General features: G+C 46.9%; 1 protein-coding gene across 4 annotated transcripts in view; it reads right to left on the bottom strand.

Annotated features, from left to right (window-relative positions):
* Positions 1 to 7,778: 7,778 nt before the first annotated feature.
* XIRP1 (xin actin binding repeat containing 1) overlaps positions 7,779 to 18,927 on the bottom strand; it is a 54,736-nt gene continuing 43,587 nt past the window's right edge. For 3 of the 4 annotated variants that reach the window (XM_054016571.1, XM_054016570.1, XM_054016572.1), the window contains 2 exons: positions 17,997 to 18,050; positions 7,779 to 16,099 (listed from right to left, as the gene is read on the bottom strand). In XM_054016571.1, the coding sequence (XP_053872546.1) occupies positions 8,369 to 16,099; positions 17,997 to 18,050 (7,785 nt within the window). In that variant the 3' untranslated portion in view covers positions 7,779 to 8,368. The remainder of the gene's footprint in view (positions 16,100 to 17,996; positions 18,051 to 18,927) is intronic. The other variant, XM_054016573.1, reaches the window with a different exon arrangement.

Raw genomic sequence — 18,927 nt, 5'->3', positions numbered from 1 at the left:
GCTTCTGTCAACCTAGCTACCATTGCTCGGCAAGTTGGAGTTCCTACAGTAATGGAAAAGCCCTTGCTGTCGGTGTAGTTTGCATCTACACTACTGGGTTACAGCGACATAGCTATAGTGCTATAGCTAGTCTGTTGTGCCTGTAGCGTAGACATGGCCTAAGAACTGGTCTATGGTCAACATTGACTAATGAGATACCAGATACTGTCCTCAGTCAACACAGTAACTTACATTTATCATGAAAAATGAACACAGAAAACAAATGTCAACTTTTGACAATGATTCATCCAATCTACATGAGCCAAGGGATCTCACCTATCAATGTCACTCCTCAAAGTGCTGTATCTTTGTGGAAAAAGGAGTCTGAAGGAAATGACAGAAGTTGGCATGTATCATAACTTTGTATTTCCTGGTTTTCAGAGGTTTAAGATTAGCCACTTTCCACATTCTGAAAGGGCACGAGGTAGTCCTGGGCAACCTTTATTCTGCGCTATCAAGGTGTTTGGGCAGTTAATTCAAGTCTACAGCCTGCCGTTAGTATTCGTTGTCACCAGGTGCTCTGAGCAGGAAAGCAATTGCACAAAGCTTTTATGGTCTTCGGCATTACAGGTGCTTTGGCCTTTTGGCTAAGATCAAGCGTGGTATAACTTTACTATTTGATACCTCTTTTATTGGGGGATTAGATCCATTCTTTGTAGGGCACAGAGTCAATGAGTAGTAAGTTGTTTCCATGATTCTGTGATTATCAATCCAGTATTTCTACTAGTTACTAGCCTCCCCAGTGCCCCTGGGTATGAATGTGTGAGAAACAGAACCGTCGCTTAGGCCCTCCCAATCCGGTGGACTTGATTGCAGTGTGAAAGGCTCCTCATGTTCAACTCTTCCCTTGTGCTGAAGCAAATATATTTAGTTGGGCTACAGGTGAAGGTCTGTGGGTTGACTAATGGAGTTGGGAAGTAATTTTAATAATCATTTGGGAGGCATGCAGAATGTTTCTTTAGTTGAGCTAGTCTAGAGGCTTCTGATTTGGAGCCGTGTCCATTCTTAGTGATATGTGAAAGTTCTCTGGCTTCTCTTAGGGCTGAGTAATGAAGAGCAAAGTAGAAAGACCTGAGTCTGGGGGCCAGAGCATGATTCAAAGCCCCTTTCCTTTCCCAAGCCTATTTCACAGATGACAAAACTCCAGCCAACTCACGTTGAGATGGTGATGCAACTTGGTAACAGTTGGGAGGTTCAAATTTCAGGCACAGACTCCACCTCTACCAGGGCCGGCTCTGGCTTTTTTGCCACCCCTGGCTGGGAGTGCGGCAGGGGAAGGCGCCGAGCCCGGCCGTGGCCCCGCTGTTCCCGGCCGGCCGGAGCGTCGGGAGGAGGGCGGAGAGCCCGGCTGGGGCCCCGCTCTCCCCGACCGGCCGGAGCGCCGGGAGGAGGGCGGCCCTGCTCTTCCCGGCTGGCCGGGGGGAGGGCAGCGAGCCCGGCCGGGGCCCCGCTCTCCCCAACCAGCCGGAGCACCGGGAGGAGGGCGGAGAGCCCGGCCATGGCCCCGCTCTCCCCGGGTGAGCACCGCCCCCTCCAGGTGCCGTCCCAAGCACATGCTTGGAGGGCTGGTGCCTGGAGCTGGCCCTGACCTCTTCTATACTCTATTGTTTCCTAATGTGACAGGCGTGTCCTATCAACGGTTGATGGGACATGCACTCTACATGCTGCTGCAGTCATTGTAGGCCTAACTAGCTGAGTAAAGGATGGCACTTCAGCCTGTCCCTCTCTCCTTTCATTGTTTCATTGCTGTGATATTCTTTAAAGGGACACAGTCATGACTGGAAGTTTTGGGTCTGCATAATAAGTGTGATACGTACCCTCCTCTGCTCCAGTCAATCCACCCATCAGCTTTCATAGAATCATAGACATGGAGGGCTGGAACCTCGAGAGGTCATCTAGTCCAGTCCCCTGTGCTGAGGCAGGACCAAATAAACCTAGTCCTGATGTGACAGGTGTTTGTCCAACCTAGTCTTAAAAACCTCCAATGATGGGGGTTCCACACCCTCCTTTCGGAAACTCATTCCAGAGCTTAACTACCCATATAGATAGAAATTTTTTCCTATAATAGCCAACCTAAATCTCCTTTGCAGCAGATTAAGCTGATTACTTCTTGCCCTACTTTCAGTGGAGCACAACTGATCACCATCCTCTTTATAACAGCCCTTAACATACCTGAAGACTGTTATCAGATTCCCCTCTGTCTTCTTTCTCAAGACTGGTTTCAGAGTAGCAGCCGTGTTAGTCTGTATCCGCAAAAAGAAGAACAGGAGTACTTGTGGCACCTTAGAGACTAACAAATTTATTAGAGCATAAGCTTTCGTGGACTACAGCCCACTTCTTCGGATGCATATAGAATGGAACATATATTGAGGAGATATATATACACACATACAGAGAGCATAAACAGGTGGGAGTTGTCTTACCAACTCTGAGAGGCCAATTAATTAAGAGAAAAAAACTTTTGAAGTGATCAATCCACACAAGCGGTCCATTTCCTGGACACTACTGTGCTAATAAGCGATGGTCACATAAATACCACCCTATACCGGAAACCTACTGACCGCTACACTTACCTACATGCCTCCAGCTTCCATCCAGGACACACCACACGATCCATTGTCTACAGCCAAGCTCTAAGATATAACCGCATTTGCTCCAATCCCTCGGATAGAGACAAGCACCTACAAGATCTCTATCAAGCATTCTTAAAACTACAATACCCACCTGCTGAAGTGAAAAAACAGATTGACAGAGCCAGACGAGTACCCAGAAGTCACCTCCTACAAGACAGGCCCAACAAAGAAAATAACAGAACACCACTAGCTGTCACCTTCAGCCCCCAACTAAAACCTCTCCAGCGCATCATCAGGGATCTACAACCTATCCTGAAAGATGATCCTTTACTCTCACAGATCTTGGGAGACAGACCTGTCCTTGCTTACAGACAACCCCCCAACCTAAAGCAAATACTCACCCAGCAACCACACATCACTGAACAAAACCACTAACCCAGGAACCTATCCTTGTAACAAACCCCGATGCCAACTCTGTCCACATATCTATTCAAGTGACATCATCATAGGACCTAATCACATCAGCCATACCATCAGGGGCTCGTTCACCTGCACATCTACCAATGTGATATATGCCATCATGTGCCAGCAATGCCCCTCTGCCATGTACATTGGCCAAACCGGACAGTCTCTACGCAAAAGAATTAATGGACACAAATCTGACATCAGGAATCAAAATACTCAAAAACCAGTGGGAGAACACTTTAACCTGTCTGGTCATTCAGTGACAGACCTGCGGGTGGCTATATTACAACAGAAAAACTTCAAAAACAGACTCCAACGAGAGACTGCTGAGCTAGAATTGATATGCAAACTAGACACAATCAACTCCGGTTTGAATAAGGACTGGGAATGGCTGAGCCATTACAAACATTGAATCTATCTCCCCTTGTAAGTATTCTCACACTTCTTATCAAACTGTCTGTACTGGGCTAGCTTGATTATCACTTCAAAAGTTTTTTTTCTCTTAATTAATTGGCCTCTCAGAGTTGGTAAGACAACTCCCACCTGTTTATGCTCTCTGTATGTGTGTATATATATCTCCTCAATATATGTTCCATTCTATATGCATCCGAAGAAGTGGGCTGTAGTCCACGAAAGCTTATGCTCTAATAAATTTGTTAGTCTCTAAGGTGCCACAAGTACTCCTGTTCTTCTTTTCTCAAGACTAAACATGTCCAGTTTTCCTTAACCTTTCCTCATAGGTCAGGTTTTCTAAACCTTTCATCATTTTTTTGCTGTCTTCTAGTCTGTCTATCAGACCACATCTTTCTTAAACGTGTGATGCCCAAAACTGGATACAATTCTCCAGCTGAGGCCTCCTCGCCTGTGGAAAGTGGGACAATTACCTCCCGTGTCTTACATACGACATTCCTGTTAATACACCCCAGAATGTTATTAGTCTTTTTTGTAATTGTATCACATTGCTGGCTCATATTCAATTTGTGATCCACTATGACCCCAATATCCTTTTCACAGTACTACTGCCTAGATGGTTTTATATTTGTGCATTTGATTTTTCTTTTCTATGTGCAATAATCTGCACTTGCCTTTTTTGAATTTCATCTTGCAACTGGACAATGTTTACAATGATCGCTGTTCTTTGCAGACAGATGCAGCAGGGCAAATACTCTGACCAACATAATGCACTGTATCCAAAGACCTCCGAAAGCAGTATGCAAACTTGCTTGGAATTTAAGAGGAAAAACCCTCTACTGGTTTGTTATTGTAGGGTCTCAAATGGTGGTGAGGCAGTGAGAATGTGTTGATTTTTCAACCTGTATTTGTGTTGCAGGTATTTGCATTTGTTTTTCTTTGGCTCTTTTCATGCTTCAAGAGGCCACATATAGAGCTGAAATAATGCAACATCTATCTTGTCGTGATATTTCAGTTCCTGGATGATGGAAATAGCTCGAAAGGAAGACCTCTCAAATTACTTCAGCCTCATAAATGGCTCACTGAGGCACTGGAAAAGCCCACAAAAAAACAGCAACGCAAACAATAAGATGATGATTTATTAAGTGCTGGCAGTGCAAGATATTTGGGGTTATCTGAGTTTCTGTGGAACCAGAATACACAGCCCATGCAAGCAATATGCAGTTTGCTGAAGCAGCTTTGCAGCTGTCTTTAAAATTAAATAAAATAAACCAGCTGCCTGGGGAACTTGCAACTCATTAATATTGTGTCAAGGAGGAATAAGAAAAGCCGTGTGGAAACGTTTTCTGCAGCAACTCCAAAAAATCAAAATAAACCCGGTTAGTCCTGTTTACAGAATTGATCCTGAACAAAACAATGCTAGAGGAGCTAAAAGGCTTGGGTATCTTTTTATCCCCCAAGACCAGGTGCACTCAATGGATGGTGTCTTGCATGGACCTACGTGGCTTTGCCCATTGCTTTATTGTTTTGTGTATCTCTGTTCTTCTGGGTTCTGGCCAGAATTGAAACTGCCCTAGTGCCTCCTGTCTTTCTGACTTTGTCTCCTGGATGTCTCACCATCAACTTCAATTTAACATGGCCCAAAGCCAAATCCCTTATCTTCCCACTTTTAAAAATCACTCTTGGGGGTGTGTGCATTCTTTCTAAGGGATGGAGCTGTTCCTTCTTGGCTTATACTTGTTTTTCCATGTCAAGGGGTCCTCCTGTGCTCCAAGAAAGACTCATCAAGGCTCCGGCTGGAGCTTATCAGGACTACTACATATGTCATCTGGAAGAATCACCCTAGAGTTATATGTGAGGTCCTCCCTCCTTCCAGAGCTTAGCTCTCTCAGCCCCTGCTCCCCAAGGAGTGAGGAGAGAACTCAGATCCCCACCACATGACAATATTGGCTCACTGGATGAGCCCCTGTGTTCCTTCTTAATGTATCTGCCATGAGTTTCCATTCTGCATCTGATCGTTTGGTCCACCCAATGTGACTGACATCCTACCTTCTGCAGGGACCAATGCCATATGTTTCAAAGGAAGGAATAAACCAGCCATAACATAGCTGACCAATGCATACAACACCATATATGGGAGACAAGGTTTCTTTCTGGCTTCCCCACAGTTGAGCAGCTTATGTCCTGAAGTATGAAGTCTGATTACCTTTCTCCTTATCTCAGTTCACCGAGTGCTAGGTGAGCATAGAATAACCCTGCCCTTTTAATCTAGCCACTTTAACTCCCTTGGGTATCTTGAGGCAGCGGGTTCCATACATTTAACTACATGTGGCAGGAATAGATATTTTCTTACACTGATGATTAACAAGAAGAAAAAAAAATGAAAGTGTCAGAACCCCTTCTACTTCAAAGGGGAATTGGTAGAAAGAATAATAACAATAATAATTCCTAGCTGTTATACTGTGCGTTTCATGAGTAGATCTCAAAGTGCTTTATAAAATAAATCAGTGTCATTAGCCCCATCTTACAGAAGGGGAAACAGAGGCACTGAGCAGCGAAGTAACTTGCCCAAGGTCACCCAACATACACACTGGCATTTCTGGGAAGAGAATCCATAGGGCCTTAACCACTAGGCTGCACTGCTGGGTTAGTTTTTTAATAGATCCTCCATGATCTCACACATCTTGAGAAAAATCCCCACTAACTCTTCCTTTCCAGAGAAAGGGCTAGATTGTGACTTTAGGCAGCATCTGAGCAGAGGACATCAGCTGCACTGCCCCACATGTAGCCCTGAGGGGCACAGACACCCCACTGAGTCGCAACACCTTTGCTTCCTCCTTGCTCTGAGGAAGAGGGAGTAATTTGCTGCTGGCCTGTACTAGCAGTGAACTGCTACACCTTGGTGTTGGCCAACGAGTAATGGGGCTGGAGCCTGCTCCAGAGAAGGCCTGTTAACTCAAGGTTTGAGCAGCCTGCACAGAGGGTTCTGACGCAGATGTTGTCCTTAATCCAGCTGCAATCCACACACAAACCCCTCTGGCCTGAGTTTGGTGGTGCTTTACACCTGGGCTAGCTGGCTCATCTGGGGTATAGGCCAAAACCCAAGTGCTGCTTACTCGGGCAGGTAACCCACATACTTTGCAGTGAGGACACAGGCTAAACCACTCCAGTGCTGATAGTCCTCCAACGCCTTCCGACAATTGTGCTCAGAAAAACAGACAAGTTCTCCCGTAAGTCACTGGAAAAGGATCACAGAGCAGCTCAATTCACTGTAGGTCTGAAAGCCATGGGTTATGCCCCCAGAAGTTCTAGTGAGGCATGTGAGTGAGTGCAGCACCCAGCAAGGACACACTAATGGGGATGTGACTTTGTAGTGTGACTGCTCACACCAGGCTCGGCTCAGAGCCGGACGCTGATCACCCGAATTAACTCGGCAGCAAAGAGGTGTTCTTGTTGTCTTGTATGACCAAATCACAAGGTAGCCCTAAGTAACTCCAATCAACTTAACAAACGTTAGACACGTTCTTTGCTCATGTTTTTATAGCTGGTCAAAGTACGCAGAATTTTTCTTTTCTTTTAATTCTGAATTTTCAAAAGAATATGGTTGTAAAAGAGCAAAAACGTGGAAAACTAATAAAATTCTTCTTTTTTTGTGGATTTTTGTTGTTGTTGGTAATATATTTGTGTTGAAAATTCATTTTTTTTTTTACCAGTTTTGGCTCGGTTTTCTTTTTAGCTTCCATTGATAAAGCTTGGTGGTGACAATGAAAGACTCAACTCGTTCATCGGCAGAGGCACTCTAAATACTTTGAACTGAATCAAACACGTGGCAAAACAAAATAACGAGACCAGAGTATTTTCAGAGGTAATATTTACCTTCAAAATGCAGCAATAAAAATAAAAAAAAAAAAAAGGGGGGGGGCACAAAATATCCTATATATTGAGTTGAGAATGTACAAAACAAGTTCATAATAAAAAGAAAATTTCTTTACAAAGTTTCAAAATGGATTTAAACATTAAACATAAGAATGCATGGACACTAAAATAAAAGATTTTGTATATAATGAATAATAAATTACAGGTCTAAAAAAGAAAGAAAGGAAAGCAATAACCATCTATTTCTTTAGTTGAACTTGATACAGTCTTAACTAGAGCATCTTTCTTCATGTCCACCTTAGGGGGAATGACACTGACAAACATTCTGGAAATCCTGATTTATACAGTTTTAGGTAGTACTGAATACTTGCTATGTACTGGTTTCTGCTAAGTATCTCTCCTCCCACTGCAATTTGAAGATGTTCTTTCTTTTAATAGCTAAGCAAAAACTATTCCAACACATCCGTGTGTGTGTGTCTGTGTGTGTGTGTGTGTGTGTGTGTGTGTGTGTGTGTGTGTCAGAGAGAGAGAGAGAGATAACATATGCTTGTTGGGAGGTCTGCACTGATATCAGAATGAGATGGACAAGGTAGGATAAATGAGTCTGTTTCCAAAATACCCAGACAGGCTAGTTCTTTTGGCTGGCTCTAGTTGTCCTTTTTTCCTGCCTGTGTTCAGAGATGTCCTGGACACATCCGCAAACACTATTCAGAGGTGAGGAAACCACCCTAAAACACCCATTTGTTTATTTTCTTGCTTGTGCTGCTATCGAAGACTCAGCTCTTCGGATGTGGGGTAACTCCAAGTCTGTCAGGTTAGTGAGGCCAGGGGTGTTGTTTACCACAAGTGCTGGCTCTGAATTGTATTTGTACGCCAAACACTAGGAGAATATCCTAAAAGAATCACAAAACTAGGTGGAGTTCCTGTATGTCACATGGTTATTAAATCAGTGAATTCATTGTTTCTTCTTTATCTGGTTAGCATCTCCCACTATTCAAAGCATTCTATTTCTTTGGCTTGGAGTTGCCAAAAGTAACAAAGACCACCCCTGTTTCCTGGAAGCTGCCATTGGAGTGGAAATCTTCACCCGGGCTGTTTAGGTACCTCCGAAGGAGGGGCGAGGCGGTTATCTCATACCGGGGAGGAGAGACCACATTGCACGTAGAGGAGGTTTGGGTCTCCGATTGCTTGGTGACAGTGGTGGATGAAGTGATGATCTTGTTTCCGAACTCGTCCACCTCCTCGTACTGCTCGGTCACAGTTCTGGTGGCTCCGTAAAGCTTGGATCCATCTGGACCTGTCTGCAGTTCTAATATGCTTTTCTGCCTCCTTGGATTCTGTGGGCTAGAGATGTTTAGGGGAGCTTTGTAGTCAGAAAAGCCTCCTTTGATTGCACCATGGCAGCTGCCTTTGGATGAGTCTGGTGCGCACCTCTCCTTGTCACTGTTGCCGCTGAGATGATGCTCAGGGTTGCTGAGATGGTGTTGCCTAATTGAGTTTGATCCTATCTTCATCTGGATGGGCTCCTGTTCATTCTCCAAGGGAGCTGGATTGCATCCACCAGACCCCACTGATTTGTGAGTGAATGAGTTAAAGATGTCCTGAGTGAATGTCTCCCTTTTTCCTGGCATGTCGGGATAATCTGGTAAGGGGGCATCCCAGGGGGAATATGCCATCCTGGGTGATTCTGCAGGCTTTCTGGCAGCAGACTCAATGGAGATATAGGAAGGAGATGATGGAGAATTTACGCGCTGCTGAATGATGCAGGGGATCTCTAACTCTCCTTTGGGCATCTCCGTCTTTTCTGACCCATTTGCACTTCCCACAGATGCTGGGTTTTGCGTCCCTTGTGCTGCTTTCTCTTGCTTGGCTTTGCTGGACACGATACTGATCTTGCGGATATTGTTGCTGGTTGTAGGGCTCTGGGCATTCCCCAGAGACTCCTTGAAGAGCCCAGAGAGCCCAGCTATGTCTGATTCTGACTTTAGATTAGAAACGGAATAGAGAGCTTTCCTAATGGCCTCCTCAATGTCCAGCAACCTAGCTAGCGTCTGCTCCTTCAGGTGGATGATCTCAGCACTTGCCCTCTCTAGGTCTTCAAAAGCCAGCTCCACAGAGGAGACGCTGTCAGAGTCTTCCTTCGCCGTTTGCTCGGCCTTCTCGGCCTTGTGCTGCTGCGTCACTTGGTGAGGCTTCTGATGCACCACCCATTCTGGGACATTCTCAAAGAAGCTCTTCAGGGCTTTCACATCCACCTTAAATGTCTCTTCCTCAAACTCCTTCACTCGGGTGAGGATCTCTTGCAGCGCCTCCTGTCTCCGCAGGTTCTCAAAGATCTCCATAGCCTCCTTGACGCTGCCCTTCATGATCTCCTCCTTGTGGAAAGACAGTCTCTTGCGACGTTCATCCTCCGTTTCTCTGCAGGGCTTTTCTCGCATGACCACCACTGGCTTCTGTGCAAGCTGCTCCCTCTTCATTTCAAGATGTCCCCCTTGTCTGCTGTTCTCCTGCTGCTGCTCCTTAAAGAGGTCCCTGGAATGCTGATGGGAAGATGCTGAAGGCTCTTCTTGTCTTCTCTGATTTGTTTTTTGGGTGGTGCTTTGATTATCCCATGACCCATCAGGATTAGACATGCTTGCACTTTCTGTCTTAGGTGAGGCATTTAGTGCTGTGGCATATCCTTTTCTCAGAAGAGTAGCTTGATTCTTAGGAGAGGTACTTGGCTTATTCTCACTCTCGGGGTTAGTAAGACCTGTCTGATATCCATCCAGCCGTTCTTGTTTTGACGTTAATGTGCAGCTGTTCTCTTGGCCAGATGAAAGTCTGTGTCCCTGAATTTCCTCAGCTGGACAGCAGTTCCTTGGAGCTGCTGCCTTCTCTTTGGTCATCACCTGTTCTGTTTCAGGGCTAGCCACTCTATTTTTAAGTGGCTTTGATGTCTTAGAGTCTACTGACTCTTTCTTGCCCTGTTCTTCCTTGATTGCCTTGTACCTTTCCTCTGCTATCTGAAGAGGTGTTTTGATGATGTCTTTTGGTGCTTTCTTCTCAGAGTTCTGATTCTTTACTGTAACAGCATTGGCCATTGGTGATTGAGGGGTACAGCACTTTGAGTGATAGTCCCCACATCCCACTTGTGCTGAGGCATCAGCACAACACGAGTCCTTTGCCTGATTCATGGGTGGGGTTTTTGCTCTGCTTAGCTCGCTCAGGCCTGGAGGTTTAGGAGGCAGTGGGGGTGGGACTAGCTTTGTGAACCTCCCTTTACTGTTGCTTGCAGGGTGTGAAGGTGCCTCCTGCAGGAAGCGCTCAGGTTTTGGAGGTGGAATGGGTTTCCTCCTTGGTGGGGCAGTAATTTCCGGTTTGGGGAGAATCGCTGGTTTCTCTGAAGGCCTCTGCTCATTGGCTTTGGTGGAGGTGGGATTGAGGGTCTTAGGGAGAGCGTTATGCATGGGTGCAGCACATCCCACGGCTTCATCTTTTTTGCTTGGTTGGGAAGGGGCAGCTTCTCTTGCTTGTGTCATGGGGGGACAACACTTAGTTTTCATCACAGCAACTGGGGGAGGAGGAGGAAAGTCATTATCAGACTGGGACCCTGAAGCCACTACAGCTGTCTGGTTACTAATTGATTGAGTCTCGTTTTCCTTTTTACATATGGAATATGACTGCCCTGCATTTCTGTATATCATAGCGGCTTTAAAATCCCCTTTGGAGACATTAACGTTAGACTTCTCCAGCGACTGAAGAGTGGCCTTTAAGTTACCTCGAACAACATCCTCCTTCTCTACTGGTCTCTGTTCTGTCGCAGCACTTTGCAGTGCTCTGATAGCTGTCTTTACATCCCCTCTGAGCATAACATCTTGCTCTCTTTCTTCTTGCACTGATTGCTCTTTGTACTCAGACTCAACAAAAGGGTTTACATAGGGTTTCTCTGGCTTGGCAGAATACAGACCATCCTTAACGCTAACATCTGCACTAGGCACAACTTGGCTTTCCTGGCACAAATGCTGTCCTCCCTGTACTTCCTCGGAAGTACTGACCTTTTTGTGAGACGTCATGCTCTTCTGAGACACACTTGTGTGGGACTTGGATGACTCCTGGACTCTGACGGTGGCGCTGGCTTGATGCTGCTTGGCAGGTGCACGTTCCTGTTGGCCAACAGTTGATTGCAGGGTCACTGGCCCCGAAATGCCGGATGCCTGCTGCTTAGAGGCTAGATGGATTTCCTCCGTGCTCTTGTGGAGCTTGCTCTGGACTTGGTGCTGAATGCTTTTCGCCTCCGCTGTGGCCAGCCTCAGACTCTGCATTGCGGCTTGAAGATCACTTCCAAGGGCCTGCTCCTCCCGTTTTTTTGTCGTCTGGCTGGTTTCCCCTGCCACAGAACACTGGCTTCTGGCCATGTCCTCCTTCTGAGCTGCCACGCTGGTGGAAGCTGCTCCCTGTGGTGCAATCTTCACTTCCTTCACATCTCTAGAGACTCTCTCCTCTCTCTCCGCCTTCTTGCTGCCACTCTTAGCCTGTTGCAGTGACTGTGTGGTCGCCTGAATATCCCTGCACACAATAGCTTCCTTTCCCATCCCTGTGGGCAGGCTCAGGGTGGGCCCAAGACACTGCGCAGTGGAGTCTGTGTCACCTGCATGCACTGCCTCTCTTTCTAACGTGTTCTCTTTGCTAACGCCTTCACACATGAGCACTCTTTTAGCCCCCTTAATGCCCCCTTGTCCCACATCTGCAGTCGCTTTTTCTGCGGGCTCTTCCTGTTGCAAGGCATGCACATTAGCCCCTTGCACATCCCGCTGGATGAGTTCAGCTGGTTCCTGTTCTGCTTGAGAGGAGACGAGGGACTCTATCTCGGACTCCCGCTGCAGGTTCTTTAGATAGTCCAGGTCTCCCTTCTCGATGCAGCTGGTGTACAACTGGACATTCCCCTTCTCGTTATCCTCCCGTTTGACGGTTGCCATCATCCTCTGCTCTTGTGAGGAAGCCAGCAAGTTCCCTATAGTTGACTTCACATCCCCCTTGACAACTTCCTGCTGGACGGAGTGGTGCAGGAGGGAGTAGATAGTCATCTTCACTGACCCCACCTCTGTCTCTTGCATGACCATTCCCTTCTTGATGGAGGCATCTTGGCTAAGGAGACTTTGGAGAGCCTTAGCAACATCATCCCTCAACTCCTCTTTGCTTTTATCGGCTTCGCTTGGGTCCAGTAGCTGCAGCGGGCTGACTTTGATCTTGCCCTCCTCGTCCTCCTCCACGAGCATCCCCTGGGCCTCCACATTGGTCCTGTGCAGTAGTTGCAGCATGATCCTTTGCAAATTGCCTCCCACAATCTCTTCCTTTTGGATCTCTGGAGTACTTTGCCTGCTGAACTGGTACTTCACCATCCTCACACTCCCTACGTCATTGGCTTCGATGAGGATCCCGTCATGCTGGATGGCCTGGCAGGCGCAGAGGCCTTCCAAAGTCTCCCTCACTGTCCTCTCTTTCACCTCAGTTTCGGTTCTGTGTTTAGAAGAGCTGAGTTTATCCAGAGGGGTGGTTTCAAACAGCCACGTGGTGCTCTTCACATCAGCACAAGGGACCACCTGCGGGGCATTGGTGCTGGCAGACCCCTCGGGGTCTTTGAGACTGTCCATGGGCTGAGTTTCAAACAGCCAGGTGCAGCGCTTCACATCCCCTTTCTGGCTGTCTTCTCTCTGCACAGTGGTCATGCTGGAGCTCGCTTCAGACTCTCCCTTCAGGGAATCGATGGGCTGGTTCTCAAAAAGCCAGGTGGACGTCCTCACGTCGCCCTGCTTGACGTCGCTGACGCTGACCATCCTCACGTATTTCTTCTGGCTCACCTGCTGAGACTCGAAAAGCTGCTTGTTGGACTGGACATCTCCTTTCTGTACATCATCCACTGTCCTGGCCACAGACCTCTTCCCCCCAGAGAAGGAATCGAGAGGCTCCGTCTCAAATCTCCATCGGGCAGACTGGACATCCCCTTTCTTGATGTCCTCTTGGGTGACAGCCCTGATGACAAACACCTCCTCCTCCTTCTTGATTTGATCCAGAGGTTTGGTTTCGAAGAGCCATCGGGCACCTTTCAAGTCACCTTTCATTATTTCTTCCTTCTTCACTGAGGTGACCTCATGGTATTCCCCCTCCTTGTCCTGGATGGCATAGAGGGGCAGGCTCTCAAAGAGCATGGTGCAGGACTTGATGCTGGCTTTGCTCATTGTCTCCTCCTGGATCCTCTTGATCTCCGTCTCATCCACCTTGTCATGAATCTGGTCTAGGGAGTAGGTCTCAAAAATGAACCTCTTGCCTCCGATGTCCCCGCCCTCGATATCTTTCTCTGGGGGGATTTCTTGGATGCCCTCAGTGTTGTTCTTTATAGTATCCATGGGGAAGTTCTCAAAGAGCCAGGTGAACTTGTGCACTGATCCAGCCTCAATGTTCCCATCTGCATTCTCTTTCATGGCTGCAGACAATTTACCCGGTACATTCAAGGGCTTGGTTTCAAAGAACTCCTTCACCCGAGACACTTCCCCGGACTGTATCTCCACGTGGCTGGAGTACCTGACCATTTTCTTTGAGTCGGTCTCGATGGAGGCATTGGTGACCAGTGGTTCAGTCTCAAACAGATGTCTGACAGTTTTGACGTCGACGCCTTGTAAGTCATCTTGGCAGTATGCTTTGCTGACCTGCAAATACTGCTCCTCCTGGCCTTTCAGGGAGTCCAGGGGCTGGGTCTCAAACATCCACGTGTACGACTTAACGTCAGCCTGTGGTACAGAGCTTTCCCCTTCCTGCTTTTTCTCCACCTTCTCATACAGGGTGTCAATGGGCTGTGTCTCAAACAGCCACCTGCAGGTCTTCACATCACCCCGCTGAGTAACCTCTCTTTTCACCGAGGAGTGCTGTTCTGCTTGGTTGGCTTGGTGATGGATGACATCAATGGGCTGGGTTTCAAAGAGCCATTTTGCTGTTCTGACATCGCCAGCTATCACTTCCTGCTTTGTGATCCCTCTGATTATATCCACCTTCTCGGTGCTGTCATCAAACTGGTCCAAAGGTTTGGTTTCAAACATCCATTTGTAGTTCTTGACATCGCCGCTTATGACCTGCTCTCTGCTTACAGAGGTGACCTTGTGGAAGTTTCCGAAGCTGTCTTTGATGGCGTACAAAGGTGTTGTCTCAAACAGGAACTGGTTGGCTTTGACGTTCCCAGCTGGTATCTCCTCTTCTTGTTTGGTGATGGGCTCAGCATCAGACTGCTTAATGCTGTCTAATGGGAGAGTCTCAAACAGGTTCTTGAAAGATTTTACATCTCCCTTCATCACCTCTTGTACGTTAGAGGCTGAGAGGGGGTCTTCAGAGGATGCCTTGGAGATGCTGCCTAGGGGACAGGTCTCAAAGACATGCTTTCTTTGCTTCACATCCCCCCTCTCCTCTTCCAAAAGCCCCACTCTCTTTAAATGGCCCACTTCAAAATGATCTTTCAGGGTTTCCATTGGTTGGGTTTCAAACAGCCACAGTGTAGATTTCACGTCACCGCCGATGACTTCTTCCTTGGCTGGGCCGCTGTCTGAGACTTCTCCTTTCAGAGAGTCAAGAGGCTGGGTCTCAAAAAGTAGACGCTGCTTACTGACATCTGCCCCTTCAACGAAATCCATGGAAGCCTTGAAATCCTTTTCTTCCACTGTCAATTCTTTGATCGCATCAAGTGGCTGAGTTTCAAACATCCACCTTGCTCCACTGACATCCCTCCTTCCTGCCTCTTCTAATGAAATCCCCCGGATAATTTTCACTTTGGAGGTGTCCTTGTTGATGGTATCCAGTGGCTGAGTCTCAAAGAGCCAGCGAGCTGTCCTGACCGCATTGCTCTGTATTTCTTCTCTGCAGACGGATTTGATCTCGTGGATGTTGCCAGTTTTGTCTCTGATTGCACAGAGTGGCTCTGTCTGGAACAGTTTGATGGTTTTTTTGACATCGCCCTTTAGCTCCTGGATTTCTGATTTGAGCTGCAGGATACTCTGCTCCTCCACTGAGCTGTAATGGCCCAGCGCTTCCAGGGAGTAGGTTTCAAAGAGTTGCTTGGCACCTTTCACGTCCCCTCTTTGAACAGGCTCCTTGAGAACTGCCTCCTGCACGTCTGTTTCATCTGAGTACATTTTGTTTAATGAGTCCAGCGGCTGGGTTTCAAACAGCCACCGGGCTGTACGCACGTCCCCTTTGGTGTGGACTGTCGTGGTTGCTTTGGTCAATGCAGACAGCCTGTCTCCATTTAACGACTGGCTTTCGAACCTCTTGGAGGTGCTTTTCACATCCCCGCTTGGGATGGTTTCCTCCTCTGCCAACTTCTTGGTGGCTTGATGCTCCCCGATAGAGTCTAGCGTCCAGTTTTCAAAGATCCAGCGCATGGACTGAACCTCCCCTGGGAGCACTGCATCCAGATTCACGGAGGCCTGGGCACTGGGATCTTCTGTGTTGAGCATTTCCGCCAGGTCCTCGGTCACAGCTTCCTCCAGGTTCTTCCTCAGCTCAGGATGCATGTGCCTGTAGAGTCTCTTCAGCTCATTCACCTGGCGCTGCTGGTAGAACTTTGAGAAGGATTCCTTAGGGGGAGGCAGTGGGTTTGAATCCAGGGAAGTAGAGGCCTGGAATGAGTCTTGCAGGGGAGGGGGGGGTAAGTCCTCTTCCATTTTCTTGCCATTCACTTTAGATGCCGTCTGGTTCTGAAGCTCTGCCATCTTTGGGGAAACAGTTTTAAACGTCAGCATTATCTCTCCCCACTAGTCCGGTGCTCGTTAGTAGTGAGAACAGCAAACAAGTGAGGAAAACCCATGCACCTACTGAATATGGATTCCAGACCTTGGATTCAGCAGCACACAGCACCCAAAAGCATCACGCCACAGCAAACTCTCTCCAGGCTTGGGGTTATGGTGTTAAATCTCTTTCCACAGCCAGGGAGTTTAAATCAATCCACACATTTCTAGCAGTTGTAGTCTAGAATCCCCACAACTAAAGTCAGCTAGAGAATAACAGAGAGACTGGATCTGGATAGTGTTAGCAAGAGAGGATGAGCCTCAGAATAATATTAACGGGGGCATGTCTGAATAGCAGGGAGCTAATGCCCTGCTTAGATCTCTCCCAGGTGTGCAGTACTGCAGTGGGCCTGGGGAATGAAGACCCAGTTAGGGATTCAGAAGGAAGCTCCCTGCTAATCAGATGGGAGAAGACCCAGTGAGGAGGCAGAACTCAGTGACTATGATGATGTGTGAAGACCATCTGTATATTTGGGTGGATGGAACGCTGCATGAAGTAGTTAGAAAGATGGGTCTTAATCAGAGCTAGTCTTTCTCTATCTATGCCAAAGCCTTTTGTTACAACCTGTGCAACCTCCACCTCCAGAATGAAGGAAAACTTGACTGGATTAATGATTTCTTCTGTTGTGGCTTGACCGTGTGTCCCATAGCTCCAGGTGAAACAATGATAGTTAATATGCTTGGAAAACATAATGCAGATCGGAGACCTAAGATAAGTGACATTTAACTTGGAATGTCATAGGTATTGGGCCAAAATGAGAGTTGGTGTAAGTGAGATCCCCTCATGCCTACTTGTGATCTGTAAGGGAGAGTAACTTACACATCATGGAGCCAGAAGAAAATGTGCAACGGTGTACAGTAAAGTAATGTGTGGTCTAGTTTAACTTCCACTGCCTTAAACCCTCCTCCTCGTTGCTTTTCCTTATGAGATCCTGTCTTTTGGCTCCTCAGCATGTGAGTTAAACCAGTTAAGATGCAATTAGACTTGGTGGGCCAAATTCAGAGATGATACATAAGGAGGGGACTAAGTGGGGAAAAGGAAATCTAAGCAGGTATAGCATACACACTTTGAGGGGCCAGGAGAAGGTGTAAGTTACGCCAGTAGATTCCCTTCAGACCTATTGGGCCAAATTCTGCTCTCGATTACATGGAAACATTGATATTGAAGTGAATGGGAGTTGCATCTATGTGACATTAGAATTTTGTCTGCTTATACGCTGACTTTGCTCCCTAGTATTTTAGCTTGTGAAGTTTGATTGTGGTGTGGCATAATGCTATGTTGAACGTACAGCATCTATTCTATAGGAGATTTACTACATATACTATAATCTAAAGGAGATTTTACCAATGGGAGGTAGCTGATGCTGCTAATCGTTACCTAGGAGAGACCATCATTCTAGTAGTTCATCTTTCAACACAAGCAGAAACCTTTGCATGCCATTAAACTTTGCATATTTTTTCACTCAAGATGGGTTATGTGCAATGTTATGTCACTCTGTTAAGCACACACATACTTCCATTTAAAAAAAAATGCACTGAACCTTAGTAACAAAAGACCAAAACGAGTATATTTCATGGCAAGTTGCAAAACACTGCAGTTTCATATGAGCTGACATATTTCTAAATTCCTGGATCCTTTTTATGTAAGGTGATCTTGAACCCCCTAAACAAGTTCTAAATATGGCTGAGCAGTTGAGGTGTTGAACGTCCATATTCTGCATGAGGGTGCTCCTCATTGTCAAGCACAGGTAGTTAAATCACACGATACACCAGTCCACAGAGACTTTGTTAGACAACCACACGTGTTTTTAGCATGTCCTACCTTGCTTGCTTTCTGGTTGTCAGGAGGATGAGCAGCGCTCTCCTTTGTGGTATTCTGAAAGAGAAATAAAACATAAATTATATAGAACTGCACACATTCACTCTCTCTCTCTCTCTCTCTCTCTCTCTCTCTCTCTCTCTCTCTGTGTATAACATACTAGTTCTTACATTAGACTTTTTATTCTTTCAGAATTATGTTTTCCAACCCAAAACCCAAAAGAAGGTGTTATAATGGAAAACCAAGAATGCCCTTGTGGACCGGTAAGTGCCCTGTGGACACGTTCATTCACAGGAGAGGCACGGAGCATTACATACGTAAGTACAAAGGACGGGGAGTGTACGGGAATCGGAACCTGCCCAGATGAGAGCATTTTTGTGGGGCTACAATGATACTCTGATTTAGGAACAGGCGTGAGAGGGGACCAGGTAGCTAAGCTACTTGAGAAAGATCATATTTAAACCATCGTTCTCAGCTTTACCCCTTATTTACCTGCCTCTTTTTGGTACCCTGCCCATTTGTGAGTAAGGGAACAGACATGAATAAAGCTTCAGACTTCCTGCCGCTCAGTACGGACGATTGCCCTAAGGCTTAACTTGGCTGTGGATACATCCACATGTGAGCTGGGAGATGTGATTCCCAGCGTTGGTAGATGGACCATAGTAGCAGAGGCAGCAGCTTGGGCTAGCCGCGCATGTCAGTGCCAGGGGGTCTGGGTGGGTTTGTATTCAGATGGTGAGGCCGAGAAGCCACCCAGCTACACTGCTACTTTAGGTGCTAGCTTGAGCAGAGCCAGCCGAGGTTTATCTACATGAGCCAGGCGTCACACCTCCCAGCTCCAATGTAGACGAAGCCGGAATGTAGAGCGTCTCCTCGCACTGTGTTAGAGTGCGCCAACGTTGTGTGTGCTGCTGCTCTGCCTGCACAGGATGTA

This window comes from Malaclemys terrapin, chromosome 2, assembly GCF_027887155.1.
Source record: "Malaclemys terrapin pileata isolate rMalTer1 chromosome 2, rMalTer1.hap1, whole genome shotgun sequence".
Taxonomy (NCBI): Eukaryota; Metazoa; Chordata; order Testudines; family Emydidae; genus Malaclemys; species Malaclemys terrapin.
This window is presented reverse-complemented; position numbering and strand designations above follow the sequence as displayed.